Source organism: Lepisosteus oculatus, chromosome 2, assembly GCF_040954835.1.
Source record: "Lepisosteus oculatus isolate fLepOcu1 chromosome 2, fLepOcu1.hap2, whole genome shotgun sequence".
Lineage (NCBI taxonomy): Eukaryota > Metazoa > Chordata > Actinopteri > Semionotiformes > Lepisosteidae > Lepisosteus > Lepisosteus oculatus.
Genome location: NC_090697.1, coordinates 64,812,687 through 64,831,716, shown reverse-complemented (window position 1 = coordinate 64,831,716; position 19,030 = coordinate 64,812,687). Strand labels below are relative to the sequence as shown.

General features: G+C 37.0%; 1 protein-coding gene across 2 annotated transcripts; it reads left to right on the top strand.

Moving 5' to 3' along the window:
* The first annotated feature begins 1,147 nt into the window (after window positions 1-1,147).
* LOC107076743 (uncharacterized) lies at window positions 1,148-14,509 on the top strand. 2 transcript variants are annotated; one of them, XM_069180676.1, is made up of 11 exons: window positions 1,148-1,211; window positions 1,322-1,357; window positions 2,285-2,593; window positions 2,954-3,265; window positions 4,154-4,198; window positions 5,025-5,069; window positions 5,497-5,532; window positions 6,122-6,157; window positions 7,796-7,888; window positions 8,652-8,676; window positions 12,195-14,509. In XM_069180676.1, the coding sequence occupies exons 1-11, from the start codon at window positions 1,181-1,183 to the stop codon at window positions 12,205-12,207; spliced, it is 981 nt and encodes a 326-aa protein (XP_069036777.1). In that variant the 5' UTR covers window positions 1,148-1,180; the 3' UTR covers window positions 12,208-14,509. The 2 variants fall into 2 exon arrangements, with proteins under 2 accessions (XP_069036777.1, XP_069036780.1); XM_069180679.1 differs by lacking the exon at window positions 5,497-5,532.
* Window positions 14,510-19,030: the final 4,521 nt, after the last annotated feature.

The window sequence follows — 19,030 nt, the reverse complement described above, 5'->3', positions numbered from 1 at the left end:
TCTCTTCCCAATCTTGCCTGCTCTGTTATCCTCCCCTTCTTTTAGCATGTATCTTTTTCTGAATGGATGTGTTCTAAAAAAATGAAAATATACAAAGTGGCTTTAAAATGTGTATTTAAAACAAAATATTGTATACAAGTAAAAAACTCAATTGCAAATTCTATTTGAGGGCATCTTTTATTTTCCCTGCTCTTTCCGAGCGTCCTGGAGATTGTTGGTTAGAGGTGTATTCATGTTACTACTTCATTATTATTATCATTTAAATATTTGATACACTGTGATATTTATATAATATATTTATTTATACTGTATACAGTATGTGTTATATAATATATTAACATAAATGTGAATATAATTTTCATATTATTTTATTATTAGAGAAAGTAATTATTAATCGAAGGGATACATATTTATGAAGAAGAGGGATACTATTGTGTACTTTATTTTAAGCTGCCACTACTAGCTACTGTATATACAGTAATATACTGTATTTATATTTTCAAATTAATATTGTCTGTGATGTTCAGAGACATGATACTTCTGTTATTTTTATTTTTGGCTACAAAAATGTCCCTTTAGTTACATAATTCCATAAGAATTGGATTTAAAGAAGTACAGTACAGTAGGGAAACAGATTAAATTAAGCAACCAACTCACCGCAAGTGTGCCTATCGATCGTCTTTGGCCAATGAATTACACAGCCAAAGTACACCGCACCTTGCTGTAGAGATTCTAACTTAGCAATGAATGTTAATGTGCATTCTGAGTGGCAGCATTTGTGCTAATCTATTCTTAATAAGAGTAGCCTTTCATATAAAAATCATACAGAGTTTCTTACAAGCTTTTCCAACTAACTTCAAATTCTGAGGACTACTGCATTAATGTAACATTAATGCAATAATGCATTAATGTGATAATGTAATTCAGGACTGATTATGCAAGTGAGATTGCAATATTCAGTGCAGTTGAAAATACGAAAAAAATATATTTAAATCAGCAGTAACATTGCCTTTTAAAATCTTAAATATAACTAAAAAAAAGCTCCGGTGATGTTCATCTAAAAAAGACGTGTGAATCTGTGTGTTTTTTCAAGTTTCCTGTCTGTTAGTCCTGTAGTTCCACATCTTCATTTGCACACTATCTGACACAGAAACAGCATCTTCTTAGGCGCTGTAGAATCATGATGGTTCTTAAATCATTTGTTACACTGTGTGAGTACAAATTATTAGTCTTAGAAATGTGTGCTTGATGCTTCCTTTTCTCTCTGTTTCAAAATTTGTAAACTCATTGTGTTATTCAACATTTTTTTGCTTTGTTAAAGTTATAGCTTGGGTTGAAGTTGGACCGAGTAATTCAGGTATGTTATTCTTTTGCATATTTGCATATAAACTTGAATTATTGTGTAATTTACAAACTTTTCAAGTGGTTGTTCAAAGTGCTTAGAGATTTTTGGTTAAATTAATAAAAATCTTGAATGATGTCATCAAATTTCAAGCTCATTTAAAAACTAAAATTGAAGACCTCAGAAACACACTAATTGGAAGTACAACACAGGAAACTCTTCTACTCAATTGCAAGATCAGTGCTTTTTTACTAAAAAATAATCAACAATACAAATTGTCTTGTTCGATAGCAAAATGTTCCCCCTTATCTTTACAGTTTGTTTGAATCTTTAATAATCAAAAGAGGAATTTAGCAGTTGAACATGGGACATTTTTTTCATAGAAAATACATGGAAATTAACCAACTGAACACATATAACAGAGTATTATATTACTTTTTATCATCACAGCTTATAATAAAATAAAGCTATATATTTTATAAAGTTCTAGATTTTATATTTATATTTGAAGTCATAAAGTCAAGTCATTTTTGCTACTGAACCAAAAAATAAATCTTTCATATTTAGAATTGAAAATGGCATTGAACTTGCTCAAAACCTTTTGGAATTTAAGGTGGTAGTTACAGGTACAGATGTTTTTAAATGTTTAAATAAATGAATTCATACAAGGCTTCTACTAATTCTAATATCTGTAACTTCTGTTTTTCTATGAATTTATTGAGGTGTAATTAATGTTCATGTCTCAATAATTTGGAATCATAAGATTTGACATTAATTAATAAAAATCAGTAATGTATTACGGTTTATGAGAGTATTTAAAGAAAGTCTTGATGAGTTGCTAGGAAAACTAATCTTGCTAATGCATATAGAACTGCATATAAATTACATAGACTTCATTCTCCAAGATGATTCATGAGAACTTCTCCTTTGTCTTACACACAGATCTGCTTGTACATCCTCTTCTTGAAGTGAACCCACAGCACATTAACATAGAGGAGTTTATCCAGATTATCTGCAAACATGAAAGAGGAACATCATGTCAGTTCTATACTGACCAGACCCCAGCCCATTTCCAGTCTACACCAGGTAAAACTGGTGTCTGTCAGCTCTCTGTGTCTGGGATAGAGCTACTGCAAGGAGAGGCTCATCAGAAGAAAACTGAGGTGAATCTCAGTTGTTCTGTTGAACTGAACACGAGAAACCAATCAACTATCTCTCAGCGCAGTGAGACAAAAACAATTGAGGTTATTGGTGAGTCTTTTTCTTTATATAAACCTGTACTTGTAGATTTGTTAATTCTCTTCTCTTATTAAACTTGGTATAACGAAAACTTTAGCTTCTTCCAATGATTGTAGTTTTGGATTAATAGGCTCTAACCACAATGCATTATAGCCCTTCTCTTACACATTAACATTCTTTACATTTTCTAAGAATGACAAATATAAACATACTGTAAAATTGAAACATTTACTGAGCATAATTCCATGTTGAGTAGAACTTATTTTTAAATATTTTCTGGGATCATTCTTAAATTTACTTACTTTGCCACCTCATGCCTGAATGGGATTCTGTGATTGTTGATGAGAGATATTGTCCCTTTTTTACTAACAGTCAGCTTTGGAAGAGTTCATATCCAGGCCAGTAAACCTTTCAACAAAGAAGAGGATCTCAAACTACGCTGTGAAGCAGCAAAAGGAACACATTGCCATTTCTATGTTGATCGGAACAAACTCCCTTTCAGATCAGCGCCTTACAGACAGGAATACAATCTTTGTCACCTCTCTGTGTCTGGGAGGGAGCTGCTGGTAGAGAGCGGTGGTGTGACCATCGCTCAGGTCTTTCTGAGCTGTGCTGTTGAGCTGGAAATAGAGGGATATACTGTTACCTCTCAGCGCAGTGAGCTCATCCCAGTCGAGGTGGAGGGTAAGAAACAGTTTTAAATAATCAATTTCAATGTATTTCTGTACATGTATTTTGTACTTTATATGACTAAATGTACAGTAAAGGCTTTGTAAAGCATTCACTCCCTGCTGATGATGTCCTGTTTTGTTGAATAAATAATGTATGTATATTTAAGAGAATGTTTTTTAATCAAACTTGAATTCTCAGACTGAATTATTGTATGGAAAATCCTAAATGGCAGCAAAACTGCAAAGGAAATATTAAAAAAATATATTATTGCGTATGTATTCACTCCACTGAACCAATACTTGATGGAAGAACTTTTAGAAACAATTACAACTGCATCTTTTTTCAATATTTCTTTATGAACTATTGCAGACTGGGATGGTGTAATTTTCTAATGGAATCAAGTCAAGACTGGGCAGCTTAAGGACATCCACTTTCTTTTGTTTTATGTCGCTCTAGAGTAGATTTGGTCTGGTGCTTTGAGTTATATTCCAGCTGAAAGGTGAATTCTCATCCCATTTGTCTTCTAAAAGTTTTCTGTACATTGCTCCATGAGTTTTTCCCTGAATCATCCCTCAATATAATGCTACACCGCTATGTAGAGATAGTGTTGACTGGGTATTGTGCTGTGTTGGGTTTGCTCCAGATGTAACACTTTGCATTTTGACCAAAATGTTCCAATTTTGTCTTGGCTGACCACAGGAGGAGGTGACTTTTTTGTATTGTATCATTATTCCTGTATATTTTTAGGATTATTTTCCTTAAGCTTCAGTAAAAAAAAAGTGTGTATCGTTAAGAATGTTTTCTACTGAACATTAATTGAATGACTTTTGAACTAAATTTAAAAATTTGTTAGAACAAGTTTGAAATATGCTTTACCACTTTGGCACTTCTTTCCTATAGGTTTGGAGTACAGTGATGTAGCTACAGCTGTACCCATCACCACTAGTGAGTAATGCTGTCTCAATACGTACATGTACTGTATCTACAGTATCTGTATGTAGCACAAAGATGTACAGTAGTGCATTTCGGTGTGAGCTACCATCTTGTCTTTATAAAGATGTCATTATACAATATCAATGTATTGATAAACATACTGTATGTAAGAGCTTTTGAAAGCTGAAAGATAGGTCTTTGCAGGTTTGATTTAGTTTCCAGTAAGATAGTCTCTTCAGTACTACAGTACATCCACTTGATCACTGTGCATAATAAATGTTGGCTGTGTACTTCTGTGTTGTATAGTACATACTTGCTACATTCTGAGCAAGTTTTCTCAAAAAGTGTTAATTTTTTGTAACTTGATGGATAGATGAAGAGTAATTGGGTTTAAGATTTTAACTCTACAGGTTATCTTATGTTACTGTTATCAAGTTGTTTTATTTGTTTTGGGTTGTGGCATTGGTTGGTCTCCCAACCAATATCGATTTTATTTGACGAGCGGTGGGGCTTGTTACTGTAAAAATAATTTATTCTTTGTAACCTATTTATAGAAATATTACACTATATTCCTCTTAGTATTTCTTCCTTATTATGGAGCACATTTGTAACTATTGCCATAGTATGGTAACATATGGCTGGGTGATCAAACAATATTTGATTGTATTAAGTTTATCTTGGCAGATTTCCTAAAACATAAAGCTGCCAAGCAACTATTTTACTGTGGAATAAGAGAGTAGAATTATAAATAGTTTTGTATAGATATCACATTTTCATAGTTATACATGAACAGTTTCATACTGTACTTATACTTAATTTGGATGCTTTTGAATTACAGATGTTCAGAACAGCACTCCATCAAATTTCAACACCACTGGACTTGGTGAGTACAGAGCTGGAAAATTAACTTTGAAGCATTTGGTCAACTGAGACTTGGTGGTTTGTGAAAGTTCTTGAAGTACAGCTGTTAAAGTGAATCACCAAAAACGTTGTGTCAGAACACTGCACACCAGTGATGTGCGGGTCGGCTTTTTTTTTACCCGCACCCGCCCACGGTTGTGAGAAACTAACCCACACCCGCCCGACACGATCTAAAACCTTTTTTTCTGAACCCGAGCCCGCCTGACCCGCAGGTGTGAATCAACCCGCACGTCTCTTATGCACACACAGCACCCACAGCCATATAAAAATCACGATGTGCTACATTTAATGTACTAAAGAATAATTTTAATTTAAAAATTATTTGTTTTTAACAACCCATGTAAATATTTTAGAGGGTTTTTTATCTACACATTTTTTTCTTTGTTTAGTTTCAGTACTCACACCAACTGTGGCTCAAACAGAAGGTAAGATGCCATTTCTCCATGAGGTCTCATTAAGTACAGATGGAGCCATTCAAAACAAGCGGGCGATACCGCATTATTTTGCGGTGCGCTTTACGCAGTCTACCGCGAGGTACCGTAAATTCTCGTATAGTACCGCAAGTAAAATAATAGTATCCGGAATTTCCGCAAGGTGGAGCTAATAAAGCTCAACCTCTCATGTTTGAGCTGTCGCCATCAAAGTCTTTAACAAAGATATTACTAATAGTATTAATAATGAATGACCTTGGACAAGCTGTAAACTCAAAGTATTGCCCTGGTCCACATTCTTTTTTTCATTGACCGTCTTTGTAAAAGTAACACCACTGCATTTCGCAGTCACGCATTTGTTTCCAATCATGCAAAGTACAGTAATTTTTGAGAATCTCCGATTCACCATGCCTTTCACATGCTCATAAAAGAGATTGATTTAGGAACATAAACATATTACTGTATGCAAACTGTACTGTAAACGGTATGTATATTTAATATCTTTACTAGGCCCGTATTGTTAAAAAAATTGTTTGGTGCGAGTGAAGTTTTATTTAATCTACACATTTTTTTCTTTGTTTAGTTTCAGTACTCACACCAACTGTGGCTCAAACAGAAGGTAAGATGCCATTTCTACATGAGGTCTCATTAAGTACAGATGGAGCCATTCAAAACAAGCCGGCGATACCGCATTATTTTGCGGTGCGCTTTACGCAGTCTACCGCGAGGTACCGTAAATTCTCGTATAGTACCGCAAGTAAAATAATAGTATCCGGAATTTCCGAAAGGTGGGGCTAATAAAGCTCAACCTCTCATGTTTGAGCTGTCGCCATCAAAATCTTTAACAAAGATATTACTAATAGTATTAATAATGAATGACCTTGGACAAGCTGTAAACTCAGTATTGCCCTGGTCCACATTCTTTTTTTAATTGACCGTCTTTGTAAAAGTAACACCACAGCATTTCGCAGTCACGCATTTGTTTCCAATCATGCAAAGTACAGTAATTTTTGAGAATCTCCGATTCACCATGCCTTTCACATGCTCATAAAAGAGATTGATTTAGGAACATAAACATATTACTGTATGCAAACTGTACTGTAAACGGTATGTATATTTAATATCTTTACTGGGCCCGTATTGTTAAAAAAAAATGTTTGGTGCGAGTGAAGTTTTATTTAATCTCTGACCCAGGGAAACGTTTTATTTTTTCAAAGAAATGTTTGTTAAAAAAAAAAGTCATGGCTCCGGCTGGATTCCGGCTTGTGTTGCGGTACATGAATATAATTATATCGTTATTAATTTCTTTAGATACGCAATTCCATATTATATTCCCTTTTAATCAAATTCTAAAAGTATGCTTGTTGACTCCGGTATCACGTTAATTTAAGACTTCGATGCTTAAAATGTTTAGGGAGAAATGGAATACAGGTGTGTATTTTTTCTTTAAAGTACCGAGACCAGCCATATACTCTATGTTTATGTTCCAAAATTAATATTGTTTATGGCCTTCACACGCGTTACAGTATGCTCCTATTCTTTTTATGCTCAGCTACTAAGATTTTCCGTCAGTGGTAAAATTCCGTATAAATATTCAATACTAAAACGGGCACAGTAAAGACTTTAAAATCTTTCTACGACCGACCAACGCACCATGAGGCCCCTGTCGGTCAACAAATCACATACCACGGTATTTTGCATTGTGACGCGCGAGGCCGTAGCCAATTACCTCCGGTACGTGTCTGTGCCGCGCACTTTGAATCGCTCCATCTGTCCTATGGCTTAAAAGAAAAAGAAGATCCCCATCATTTTGTTTCACAGTATTTTGTTATGTATGTACCATATATAACAGTATGTATCTCGTGTGGAAGGGCAGACGTACTCTTCCCGATCTGTCCTCATATGGGAGCATCCCTCTCTTGGCACATTGCAAGCTCCACAGCGCCTGACAGCAGTGTTAGCGCCACCTGAAGAAGCAATGGCATCTCTGTAAGCCTGCAGACCTGTGAGATCTTGAAACAGTTGCTGTTTGCTGAAAAGCTACAAGTGCACTTAAACATTTGTGCAACTGTTACTTCAGGAATCTCAGTCAGAGTGCTAACTCTAGAGACATCACCCAGGAAAGAACTTGTTTGGACTCTAAAGATCAATCCATGCATTTAGAAACTAAGAAATATTTTATATTACACTTGTTATATTATTGTCTGAAATTGCTTTGGAGAGATTACATTTTTTTATATTCTTTCCTTTTTGACAGGACAATATCCTTATGTTTTCATCTGGGTGGCTGCTGGAGAATTTTTTTCTCTGATGGCAACAGCAGGTTTGAGTGTCTGCTATTTCAAATACAGTGAGTTGATCTTTCATGCATTAATGTAATTTCAACTATTTCTAAATAGTTTAGCTAAACCTTCCTTATTTATCTGTAAAACTATGATAGGATAATTCTGGAATTTGAGATACACAGTTCTGCACGTCTCATAGGTCAGAGTTAAATTATAAATTTATAATGACATGGAATACAATTTAATGAATTGGGCCAATTAGTTCTGGAATGGTCAGGTTATCCTTCACAGCTACAGCTGTTTTCAATTAATATGGTATCCAAAATAATGAAGAGTAGTAGTGAACTAGAGACACTGCAAAATAGGCCAAAGGTTGGATTGACCTTGAACAGGATGCACAGTCACATACATACAGTTTTTTAAAGTTCTTAGTGATTAATAAAGGTTAGTGGTTTTCCAGGACCATATTTTACTTTGATTAGTGTAGTTTTATGATGGACAAAGAAGCCAGTCATTTAATATGGCAATCTGGCAATACTATCTACCAAAATGTTTGGTAGTTTATTTTTTTCTGGAACTGAAATTGAATTTTCATTGTTATTTAACTTTGGCAGTAAATACTGCAGAAATGATACACTACATGCTTTTCAAAAATGTTGCAGTTATAGCATGCAGTTTCTAAAACAACACTGAAAAGACAAAGCCGAAAGAACTAAACACATTTATAGTTTGCATGTTTCAAATTTTATATAGATGAATGTCTCAAAATATTTGTAAAGAATAAATTCTATCTGTATCTAAAAGAGTGTAAATGTTTTTTTTATTCAGAGAGAGACAATCAATACAGTGAAAGGTGAGTCAGCTTTTTATGTATATTCTAATATATTAATATATTAGATAGCTAATACAAAACTATCTGGAGATCTCCAGCTCTGAGCTCTACTGCAATGAAAAACTGTTCCAAACCAATGTGAGAGACCAGCTAATTGCCCCTGATAATTTTGTTAGTTTTAAATTCAAGAATTTAGACACAGAAGTAATTGAATATTAATTTTATTAATTTATCATTTTTATGTTTTGATTTTATGAGGCTGACTACCACTCACCTGAGTTTGTATCAGCATATTTAACCCTGTATTAGTTAACTCCTGTGTGATTGAACTGCCATTTCTGTGTAAAACAACAGTTTGTTTATTCTCATGCTGGTTTAATTGCTAGACTTGCTAATTGAATCAATAAAATCATATCTAGTATTCTTTGAATCTGTAAGGTAAATTACTAATAATTTCATTGAATTGAATTCTTGTAGCCATAGAAGCACTGATTTTATTAATCCAGTTTCTAATTGTCAAAATAAAACAATCATACTATTAAATTGCTGCAACTCTTGATAAGCTAAACATACAGTATTTATTCCTTTACATGTAGTTTGTTTGTAACAGTATTTCAAGAGTATCACATTTAGTCAGGAATAATCAGTTAACCAAACCAAAACATTGTATCAGTATCCAAAATCATTATGCTTAATTTCAATAAAATATTTTTGCAGAAACAGTGATACCTGTACATTGCTTTAGATACTCAATATATTTTACAAAGTTTATTTAAATAGAATTTAAAATATACAGTAGTCACAGGACAGAAAAGAATCTCACACACTGAACAAAAGGGAAAAAATGAACACATTATTTATAGTACCCCTCCCCTGTACCACTGCAGCATTGCAGCTGCCTCCATAGTAAATTTCTCATAAGTGGGGGGGTTAATCAAAGTGCAGAACTTTGGCCAGGACTGTAATTTCCTCAGCCAATTAGTGAATTAATGGCAAAATACATTATGTTATTCTATTATCCTCTGGCTTGTTTTGACCAAACTACTAAAAATATTAGTGCAATTTATGTTACAATGCTAAATATAGTAAATATGCTTCAAATTACCACATTAGAAAATATGCTTTATAATGTATTGGGCAGAAAGTTTAATGTGTTGTAAGGAACATGTTTCTAGCATGATCCTACAGTATATATTTATAACATACTATTTCCAGTGAGTGTGGTGACTGCCCTGTCAAACTTGTTCTTCACCATCACATCTGCAGTAGATAAGGTGGGTAGCTGCATCAGCATGCGTAGTCTGCAAAGGAACAAGTAATAGGTTTATTCCTTGCTAAAAAGAGAAGAGAGAAAACGTTTCGGCCGTGAAGCCTTTTTCAGTTGTGAAAAAGACAAGGCAGACAGCAAAGATTAAATAGCACAGAAGAACAAAATCTGGGAGAGGGGAGGAGGCAGGAGGGGAAGAGAGGCAGAGAGGCTACCCAGGAAGTGCAAAGTGGAGAGGGGTGAAGAAAGGTGTGAAGTCAAAACCTGCATGAGAAGATTACAAGAAAATAAGTCGGTCATTGAGAGAAGGGGGGTGGTTTGAACCTTGTTTCAGGATGGGTTTTGTTTCTGTTGTTTTTCTGCTATGGGAATTGAGAAACCCTTCTTAGAGAACAGAGAGATCAGTGTGATCATGGCCGTCTTAGGTGAAATAAGAAACTCAGGGCTTGGAGAAATCTTTAATCTTCACAGCCCTAACATGTTCTCTGAAGTGGTCTCCTGGTCTCCTTCTGATTTCCCCAACGTAGATAGATGGGGATTTTTGCAGGAGATACAGTAAATGAGGTTGCTGGAGGTACAGGATGTCGTCTGGGTGATCCGGAATTGACCTGAGGGCCCCTGAATGAGTGTGTTGTTATATATGTATTTGCAGGTGATGCAGCAAGTTCTGTTGCAGGGGAAGGTGCCTGGTGGGGATGATGGCCGAGTGCAGTCAAGGGAGCTGTGAAACAGAAGTTTACGTAGATTGGGTGGTCAGTGGTATGAGATGATTGGGTGGTTAGAAAAAAAGGTACCGATGGAGGGATCACTCTGTAAAATGGAGTAGTTGTTAATAATGGTCCTGGGGGTAGAAAGTGTGTTAGACTGGTATGGAAGCTCCAAAGAAGGCGGTTGTGAGACTGGGAGTTCCTGGTCGAGTTGATGATCCGAGGGCTTATTTTGGATCGGGTGAGGGCCCTATCGATAACATGGCTGGGGTATCCTCTGTTGATGAAAAAATAATACATTTTGAGTGCTTGGTTCTGGAAATCCATGTTATCACTGCTGAGTTGATGTAGCCTGAGGAACTGTGATAAAGGGAGAAAGTTTTTGGAGTGTGTGGGATGAAAAGAGCTGTATAGAACATAGCTGTGTGAATTTGTGGGTTTGTAATAGACCGAGGATGAGAGTCGTAAATGGTTAACAGATAAATTTATGTCTAGAAACGGAAGAGTGGTGAAAGATATGTTAACTATATATTTGAGGGACGGTAGAGAGCTAATGAATTGAAGCAGGAAGTGTTCTAGCTGGTCATTAGTGTGGGTGGGGGGATCAATCTTGCATTTGTCTAGCATGTTCTTGAGGGCTGTTAGACCATCATTGTGGGGAATTATGGTGTAGAGAGACGTGATAACCATAATACAACTGTAGCATTCTGAACCCTGAAATTGGAAATCATTGAAAAGTTGGACTGCAGGGTTAGTATAATTGATATATGAGGGAAGCATTTCAACCAGAGGTCTCATAAGGCTATCATGGAAAGCAGAGATGAGTGTGGTCAGACAATTGCATGCTGAGACAATGGGGCATCCAGGAATGTCAGGTTTGTGGATTTTGGGAAGGAGATAGGATTGGGATACCTGGGGATGTTCAACGATGAGACAGTTCGCCTCCTGGGGGAGCTTCTGGTTGCTGATAAGAAGAGAGATAGTGGATACCACTTCCTTTTGGTAGTCAGTGGTAGGATCCTGTTGGAGAGGATGGTAGGCATTACATCTGCAGTGTCTGTATAGACAATACACATCCACTATGCATTAAATTATGGTTTGCTCATACTACCTAGTTGATGTTTTATCTTTGATTGCAGACATAATTAAACTCTGATGTAATAATGATAGCTTGGGTCTAGGATCTACATCATTAATGTAGATTGCTTTGGTATTAAAGGTTATATTGCTGCAACATACTATATATGATTTTGAAAAATTATTTAAACAGAAATAAGACTTATTTCACATATGGCCATTCTATAGCTAACACATACTGTACATAATAGGCAGGTATTGAGAAAGTGTATATCCTGTTAAAGCAGTACTTATATTTTTCTGTTCTCATTCTGTAAGGATTTGCAGCTTAGAAGTTCTGAGAGTTGTCTGTAAGTTTGTGTACTTGTTTATTTCAACACTTAGTGTAAAGAACATGTATTGAGAAAGCTGAAGGATTGTAATTCAGCTATACTAGTGCTGCATGCTCTAGAGTAAAGTTCCAAGTTTTTGATTTTGTCTTTTCACAGATACAAACACTGATGAGGAATAACTGAATGAACATCTACTCCAGAACATCTACTAATAAGTGCTGAGTCTACTATATCATAAATGGTTAAATAATTCTGACACTGTAATGCTACTTGTGATGTCAAATGTAACACCTTTTAAAACAAATTTATGTACAACAGACTACTGCTTATGTAACATTTCGTGTGACTTTAACTTGACACTGTAGCAACTACCAAAGTGCTGAATAGCCTCCTCTCATATGTAACCATTCTTATGTTCTTAATTATAAGTTCAACTCTGTACTATTTTTAAGTGGTCAAAACCAATTAGTCATATATTCAACAGTGATTTTTTCTTGCTTTTTAAAAAGCACAGCCATGAAATGATTTCCTTGTAATTACATACTATTATGATGGTATATGGGATGGTATAATGCGGAAGGGAGTGAACCAGACACAGGAAGGAGAAGACTAGGAACTGGGCAGGTTGACGAACAGGGGGGTATGATGACTGTGCACTGGTGCTCAGGGGGGCATGCTCCAGGCGAACAAGTACAAGGGGGTCTAAAGGGAAATCCAGGGTGAAGTCCAAAGGTCCTGTACCGGGTGATCCACCACGCGTCCATCTTCCAATTCAGGGCCCGGAATAGTGTGAGCGTCTGGCTTATATAAGGAGGGGCTGGATAGGAGGCAGGTGCACAAAAGCAACTAAAATGTGAAAGAGCCGGAGCGCCCTTTAGAGGAGGGATTACAATCATGACACGGTCAATCTTGCTCCATTTGAGGTAAAGCTTCAGAGAATTTGAGCTAAATGAGAAGACCTCGTACATAACAGGTTTTAGTGGCTTCATTGGCTCCCTTCCTCAGCTGCTTGTAGTTGGCCACTTGCTGCACCAGGTCCAGGATGGTTTTAGTCAGTGTGGCATCAGCCAAGGGGTAGGCCTTGGGGTTCACTTCCGGGTCAATCATCACTACAGCAGGAGATCAGAGAAATGGGCAATGTAGGTAATTATTGTGTCCTCTCGGCGTGTGCTTCACAGAGGACCTTTCAAAAATATTTTTTTTTCAGAAGTAGTCCCACCAGACTAAGCAGACTAAGCAGCCTGACAACGTCCCACCTACGTTTATTCCCCCACTATGCCCTCTCCACCTCAGCAACTGGGATGTCTCTGTTTCAGTGTTCTCTTGGCTACCAACCCTCTCTCTTCCCAGATATCCTTCCAGAACTCCAGGTGCCATCTGTACAAGATTTTATCTGCAACCTTCAGAAAATTTGGAAAATGGCAAAATCGGTTCTCCTTCGCACCAGTATCCGCCAAAGGACATCCACAAATAAATGCCGCATTTTTGCATCCCAGCTCAGGCGTGGGCAACTGGTTTGGCTGTCTACCCCCAACCTTCCCCTTCGTCGCTCATCCCACAAACTTGCTCCCCACTTTATAGGTCCCTTTCGCATTCTGGCACAAATCACCCTGGTAAAATATCGCTTAGCCCTCCCTCGCTCGTTGAAGATTCACCCCACTTTTCATGTTTCCCTTCTCAAACCTTATCGCAGATAAGATATGGACCATTGATGGACTCCCAGTGTTCACTTTAAATATGATCCTGGATTCCGTGGCAAGTTACAATACCTCATCGAATGGGAGGGCTACGGACGTGAGGAGCGCTCCTGGGTTCTTGAAAAGGACATTTTGAGCCCACAACTGATTGCTGATTTCCGCCGGCATCTCTCCAATCGATCCTCTGGGGCATCGGGAGCCGCCCCTGGGGAGGGAGGTAATGTTACACCACACCCCCAGAGGACTCGTCATTCCACCTCTCATGCCTGATCCTTGTTTGTAATCCATCTACATCCCCTGGTTTTGGTTTTTGTACTTTAGCACTGCAGTGCTTTCCCCATTTGGAGTATTGTATTGTATTGTTTTGTGTTGATCAAGATGGCCACCAGTCAGCTTTCCTGTTTGTAGTGTCACACAAATGATTTTAAAGGGAAAGGTGACTGGTGAGCCATCTATAAATAACCGATGTAAGGTTAGTTGTTTTGTTTAAGTGAATATATATCAGTTGCATGACTCTGTTAAAATGTATAAGTTATTTTGGGATGGTTAAATACTTTATTTTGATCAATCTGCCCATCTCTGTTAACATAAATAATGTGAGCGAGTCCCTTTAAGAGGATGGTCCTTAGAAGAGGATGGGCTATAAAAGGGACTGGGAGAGCTCAGTATGGAGGAGGGTGCCTTGGAGGAAAGGTATGGAGAGTACTCCTGTGAGGGTTTTTTTTTGGTTATCCTTATTTTTTGGCAATAAATCCAGTTTTGTTTGCATTTGAAGACTGCTGTGTGGAAGTTTCTTTTCTTTTGAGCCAAACCTGGTCACTTGGCCAGGTACAGACACCTTCTAATAAAAAAAACTACGATAGTGTTAAATTTGTCCTTTAGGAAGAATTGCCCTTCATTATAATGATTCATACAATTTCCTGCAAATATTCACTACACATTCCTTAAAACACTTCAGATACACTTAAGGTATATAAACTCTTCGTGTAAACATAAAAAATGCTCTAAAAGTATTCTCTCTACAAGATAATGAATTAGAAACCTCTGCCTTGTCTTGTATTTTTTTGGTCTATTTTCACATATTTTTAATTAGCTGGATGTTAATTTGACTTTCACTTACAACAATTCCTTACACTTAGTGCATATAGCGCTGTTCTGAATACTCCATTGAAGGTGCTTTATAGTAATTATGACTCACCTCCACCACCACTAGTGTGCAGCCCCACCTGGATGACGCATTGGCAGTCAAAGTGTGCCAGTCCATCACCACACACCAGCTAGTGGGGAGAACAGAGTGATGAGGCCAGTTCATAGATGGGGATTATTAGGAGGCCATGAAGGTCCAATGGGAAATATTGCCAGGATGCTGGGTTAACATCCGAGAACTGCCCTGGGATTTTTAATGACCACAGAGAGTCAGGACCTCAATTTTATGTCTCATCTGAAGGACGGTGCTTTTTACAGTATACTGTAGTGTCCCCATCACTGTACTGAGGCAGTAGGACCTACACAGACCACAGGGTGAGTGCCCCCATACTGGGCCAACTAACACCTCTTCCAGCAGCAACATTAGTTTTTCCTAGGGGGTACTCCCATCCAGGTACTGACCAGGCTCACTCCTGCTGAGCTTCAGTGGGTTGTCAGTTGTGACTTGCAGGGTGATATGGCTGCTGGTTTAAGGTCTTATGTTCATGTTATTAAATTGATGAACTATTTGGTTTTATGACAGGATACACTTGAAAATCCAACAGGGGTGTAATTATTATTCAGAAGTCTTTCTCAACTTCTCATCACAGTTTCCTTTTTTTTGGTCTAGTTAGTTAATGAAACAGCTTTCCAAAGTATGCTTCTTGAGCTGTATGGATAGTTTCCTGGAGGCCCACACACCTGGTGGTTTGCATTCAAGCCAAGCTTAATTAAAGCCTTATCTGGTTGCTTAAATGGAAAATCTAGTTCTACTGAAAAGTTTGGAATGTTATTTTAATTATGAAAGACAATTGTTAAGAGAGAACCTCCAATATGTTTAAGAGCTCCAAGTAGTCAAATGTTTCTAATTAATACTGTTTTTACTGTTAGTTAAGGGTTCAAGTGTACAACTACAGTATGTAATGGTAATTGTGTAATTATGGGACAGAAAACAACATTTAGCCTTTAGGACCTGGACTGAGAACCCCCACAATTATCCCTTTTAAGATTGATAATATTTTTTTCATAATGCTGGGCTTCACATAATTCATTCTATGAACCTACTGTATGAACCTTGTATAGTAAGAAATGAACCCCAATAGAGAATACATTTCCAGCCGATCATTTAAATTTGGTTAATAGAGAACATTAGGATACCCACAATTTCCATGAATCAAGATTATATTTGAGTAATATTGTATACTGTATATTGGGCTGTGATGGGATATATGTATTTTTGTTTTCAGGCTGCATAGAACATAGTTACTGTCCATGTCAATCAATAATTTGGGTATTTTTGAATTTCAGATGTTCAAAACAAAACTGAATCAAATTTTACCACCTGGTGAGTACAGGGCTGGAAAATTAACTCTTGAGGCATGTTGTCCTTTGAATCAGTTATTAGTTAATGTTCTTGCTGTGTCAGAAAAGTTACTAATCCTCCAAAAATGTTTACTAGAACACAACCCGACACATGTGCCAAATACATGTGTTTTTGTGAACTTCATAAGCTTTGTTAAATGTTATAACTTATTTATTAGTTCTACCACATCGGTGTCCTCAGTTTGCACACAAGCTAATATTGTTTAGTTGGCATTAGCTCAAACAGTAGGTTGGATTAACATTACTGTTCGTATGGCAGTTTTGACAGGAGGGTGAATTAATGTACTGTAAGAAGAGTGACAGAAAGTGACAGTTGATTCCAATTATTTTATTCCTATGGAAGTTACAAATCTCCATGCTCCTACTAGCTAGTTCGCCCCTGCACAAATTGATTGTGCCTATAACAGGGTGAATTTTTCACCGTAAGACCATGATGTAATTCGTTACAGGAATACATCATGGTGAACAGTTCTTAGCAGGGTAATACAGAGTTTGTCCAACTTTTATATTAATTTGACCAAATGAAAGCTGTGCACTTTGCTTTTTATTTTTTCAACATGAATTGCTACAACTTACAGTATGTATGTTATCTGCTTATGAATGTGTGTATTATGAAGTTTTCGTGTAATAGGTCAATCCCCTTTCTTCAGAGAACCTTCCTATGAAGCTCATCTGGGTGACTGCTGGTGGACTGCTCTTTTTAATGGCAACAATGGCTCCAACCTTCATCTACTTTGTCAAGTTCAAACACAGTGCGTTTCCCTCTTTTACTTAAACACATCTCCAGGATTGCTTTCACTAAGGATTCTGGGCTCAGTGTGTGACTGAAAAAGAACTATAGTTTGTTATTAAATAGTTTAGTGTCTCTGGGACAAGGAAGACTTGAATTTTATTGAATTTTCCATTCAACAATAACAATATCAATAATAATAATAGTACATTTACTGTGAAAAGGTGGACCTTTTATTATTTTCATTAATAAATATGACTGAAAAATATTACCCTGTTTTGTTTAGTATGTCAAATTTTTATATTGAGTTTGTTTTTCAGAGAATAAGATACAGGAAAGTGAAAGGTGAGTCAGCTCATTGTATTCTCTGTGCTACCTTTACTGTTCTTTGGCAGTTGCATCACCTGATTTATTAGACAGCTGTAATCCTGACATTTCTTTCTGTCTTCTTTCTGTCAAAATACAGTTGCTGGCTTCTTTTTTTTGTAGTGATGTATTCATGTTTCTAGAAATATCTCTGTGGTGAATCTTCATTTTCTGAAAAATAAAGAACAGTTAGCAGCTTTCATCTTTTCTGAGGAGTAGGTCCACTAAAGCCATTTAGTAAATCAGGTTTTTTTTTTAAATGGCCATTTTGTTCTTTTCTATCAATTACCATCCTCAATTTACTCTTGTTTCACAAGGGACTGTTGTCTGGTATACTGTAATGAGTATATTAATATAAAACCAGTGAATGGCCTTCACTTATAGAATCTAAATTAAATCTCTAACCCTCCTGCCCTACAAGATTCTCACAAAACCTCTTGTCACTTTACAAGATTGTAGGAGAGCTTCCACTAACAGTAGCTGTTTCTAGTCTCTTAATTCAGTATTTGCTTGATCTAAAAATAATCAGATCGATCTTGTGTACAGCTATTTAAACCTCCCCAGTCTTACAATGATATGCTGTACTTGTAACACATGTGAACTGTACTGTAAATCCAAATTTGTCAATTCTCCTGTTCTGAAGGGTTCCGGAAGAACATGGAAGCAACAGTCCCAACTCTGTTGTTTGTAAGTGCTTATACTGTATAATGAGAAACCTATAAACTATTGGGTCACCATACAGTGCCTTGCGAAAGTATTCGGCCCCCTTGAACTTTTCAACCTTTTGCCACATTTCAGGCTTCAAACATAAAGATATAAATTTTTTATTTTATGTGAAGAATCACCAACAAGTGGGACACAATTGTGAAGTGGAACGAAATCTATTGGATTTTTGAAACTTTTTTAACTAATAAAAAAATGAAAAGTGGGGCGTGCAAAATTATTCGGCCCCCTTGCGTTAATACTTTGTAGAGCCACCTTTTGCTGCGATTACAGCTGCAAGTCGCTTGGGGTATGTCTCTATCAGTTTTGCACATCGAGAGACTGAAATTCTTGCCCATTCTTCCTTGCAAAACAGCTCGAGCTCAGTGAGGTTGGATGGAGAGCGTTTGTGAACAGCAGTTTTCAGCTCTTTCCACAGATTCTCGATTGGATTCAGGTCTTGGCCATTCAAACACCTGGATACGTTTATTTGTGAACCATTCCTTTGTAGATTTTGCTGTATGTTTGGGATCATTGTCTTGTTGGAAGATAAATCTCCGTCCCAGTTTCAGGTCTTTTGCAGACTCCAACAGGTTTTCATCCAGAATGGTCCTGTATTTGGCTGCATCCATCTTCCCCTCAATTCTAACCATCTTCCCTGTCCCTGCTGAAGAAAAGCAGGCCCAAACCATGATGCTGCCACCACCATGTTTGACAGTGGGGATGGTGTGTTGAGGGTGATGAGCTGTGTTGCTTTTACGCCAAACATATCGTTTTGCATTGTGGCCAAAAAGTTCGATTTTGGTTTCATCTGACCAGAGCACCTTCTTCCACATGTTTGGGGTGTCTCCCAGGTGGCTTGTGGCAAACTTTAGACGAGACTTTTTATGGATATCTTTGAGAAATGGCTTTCTTCTTGCCACTCTTCC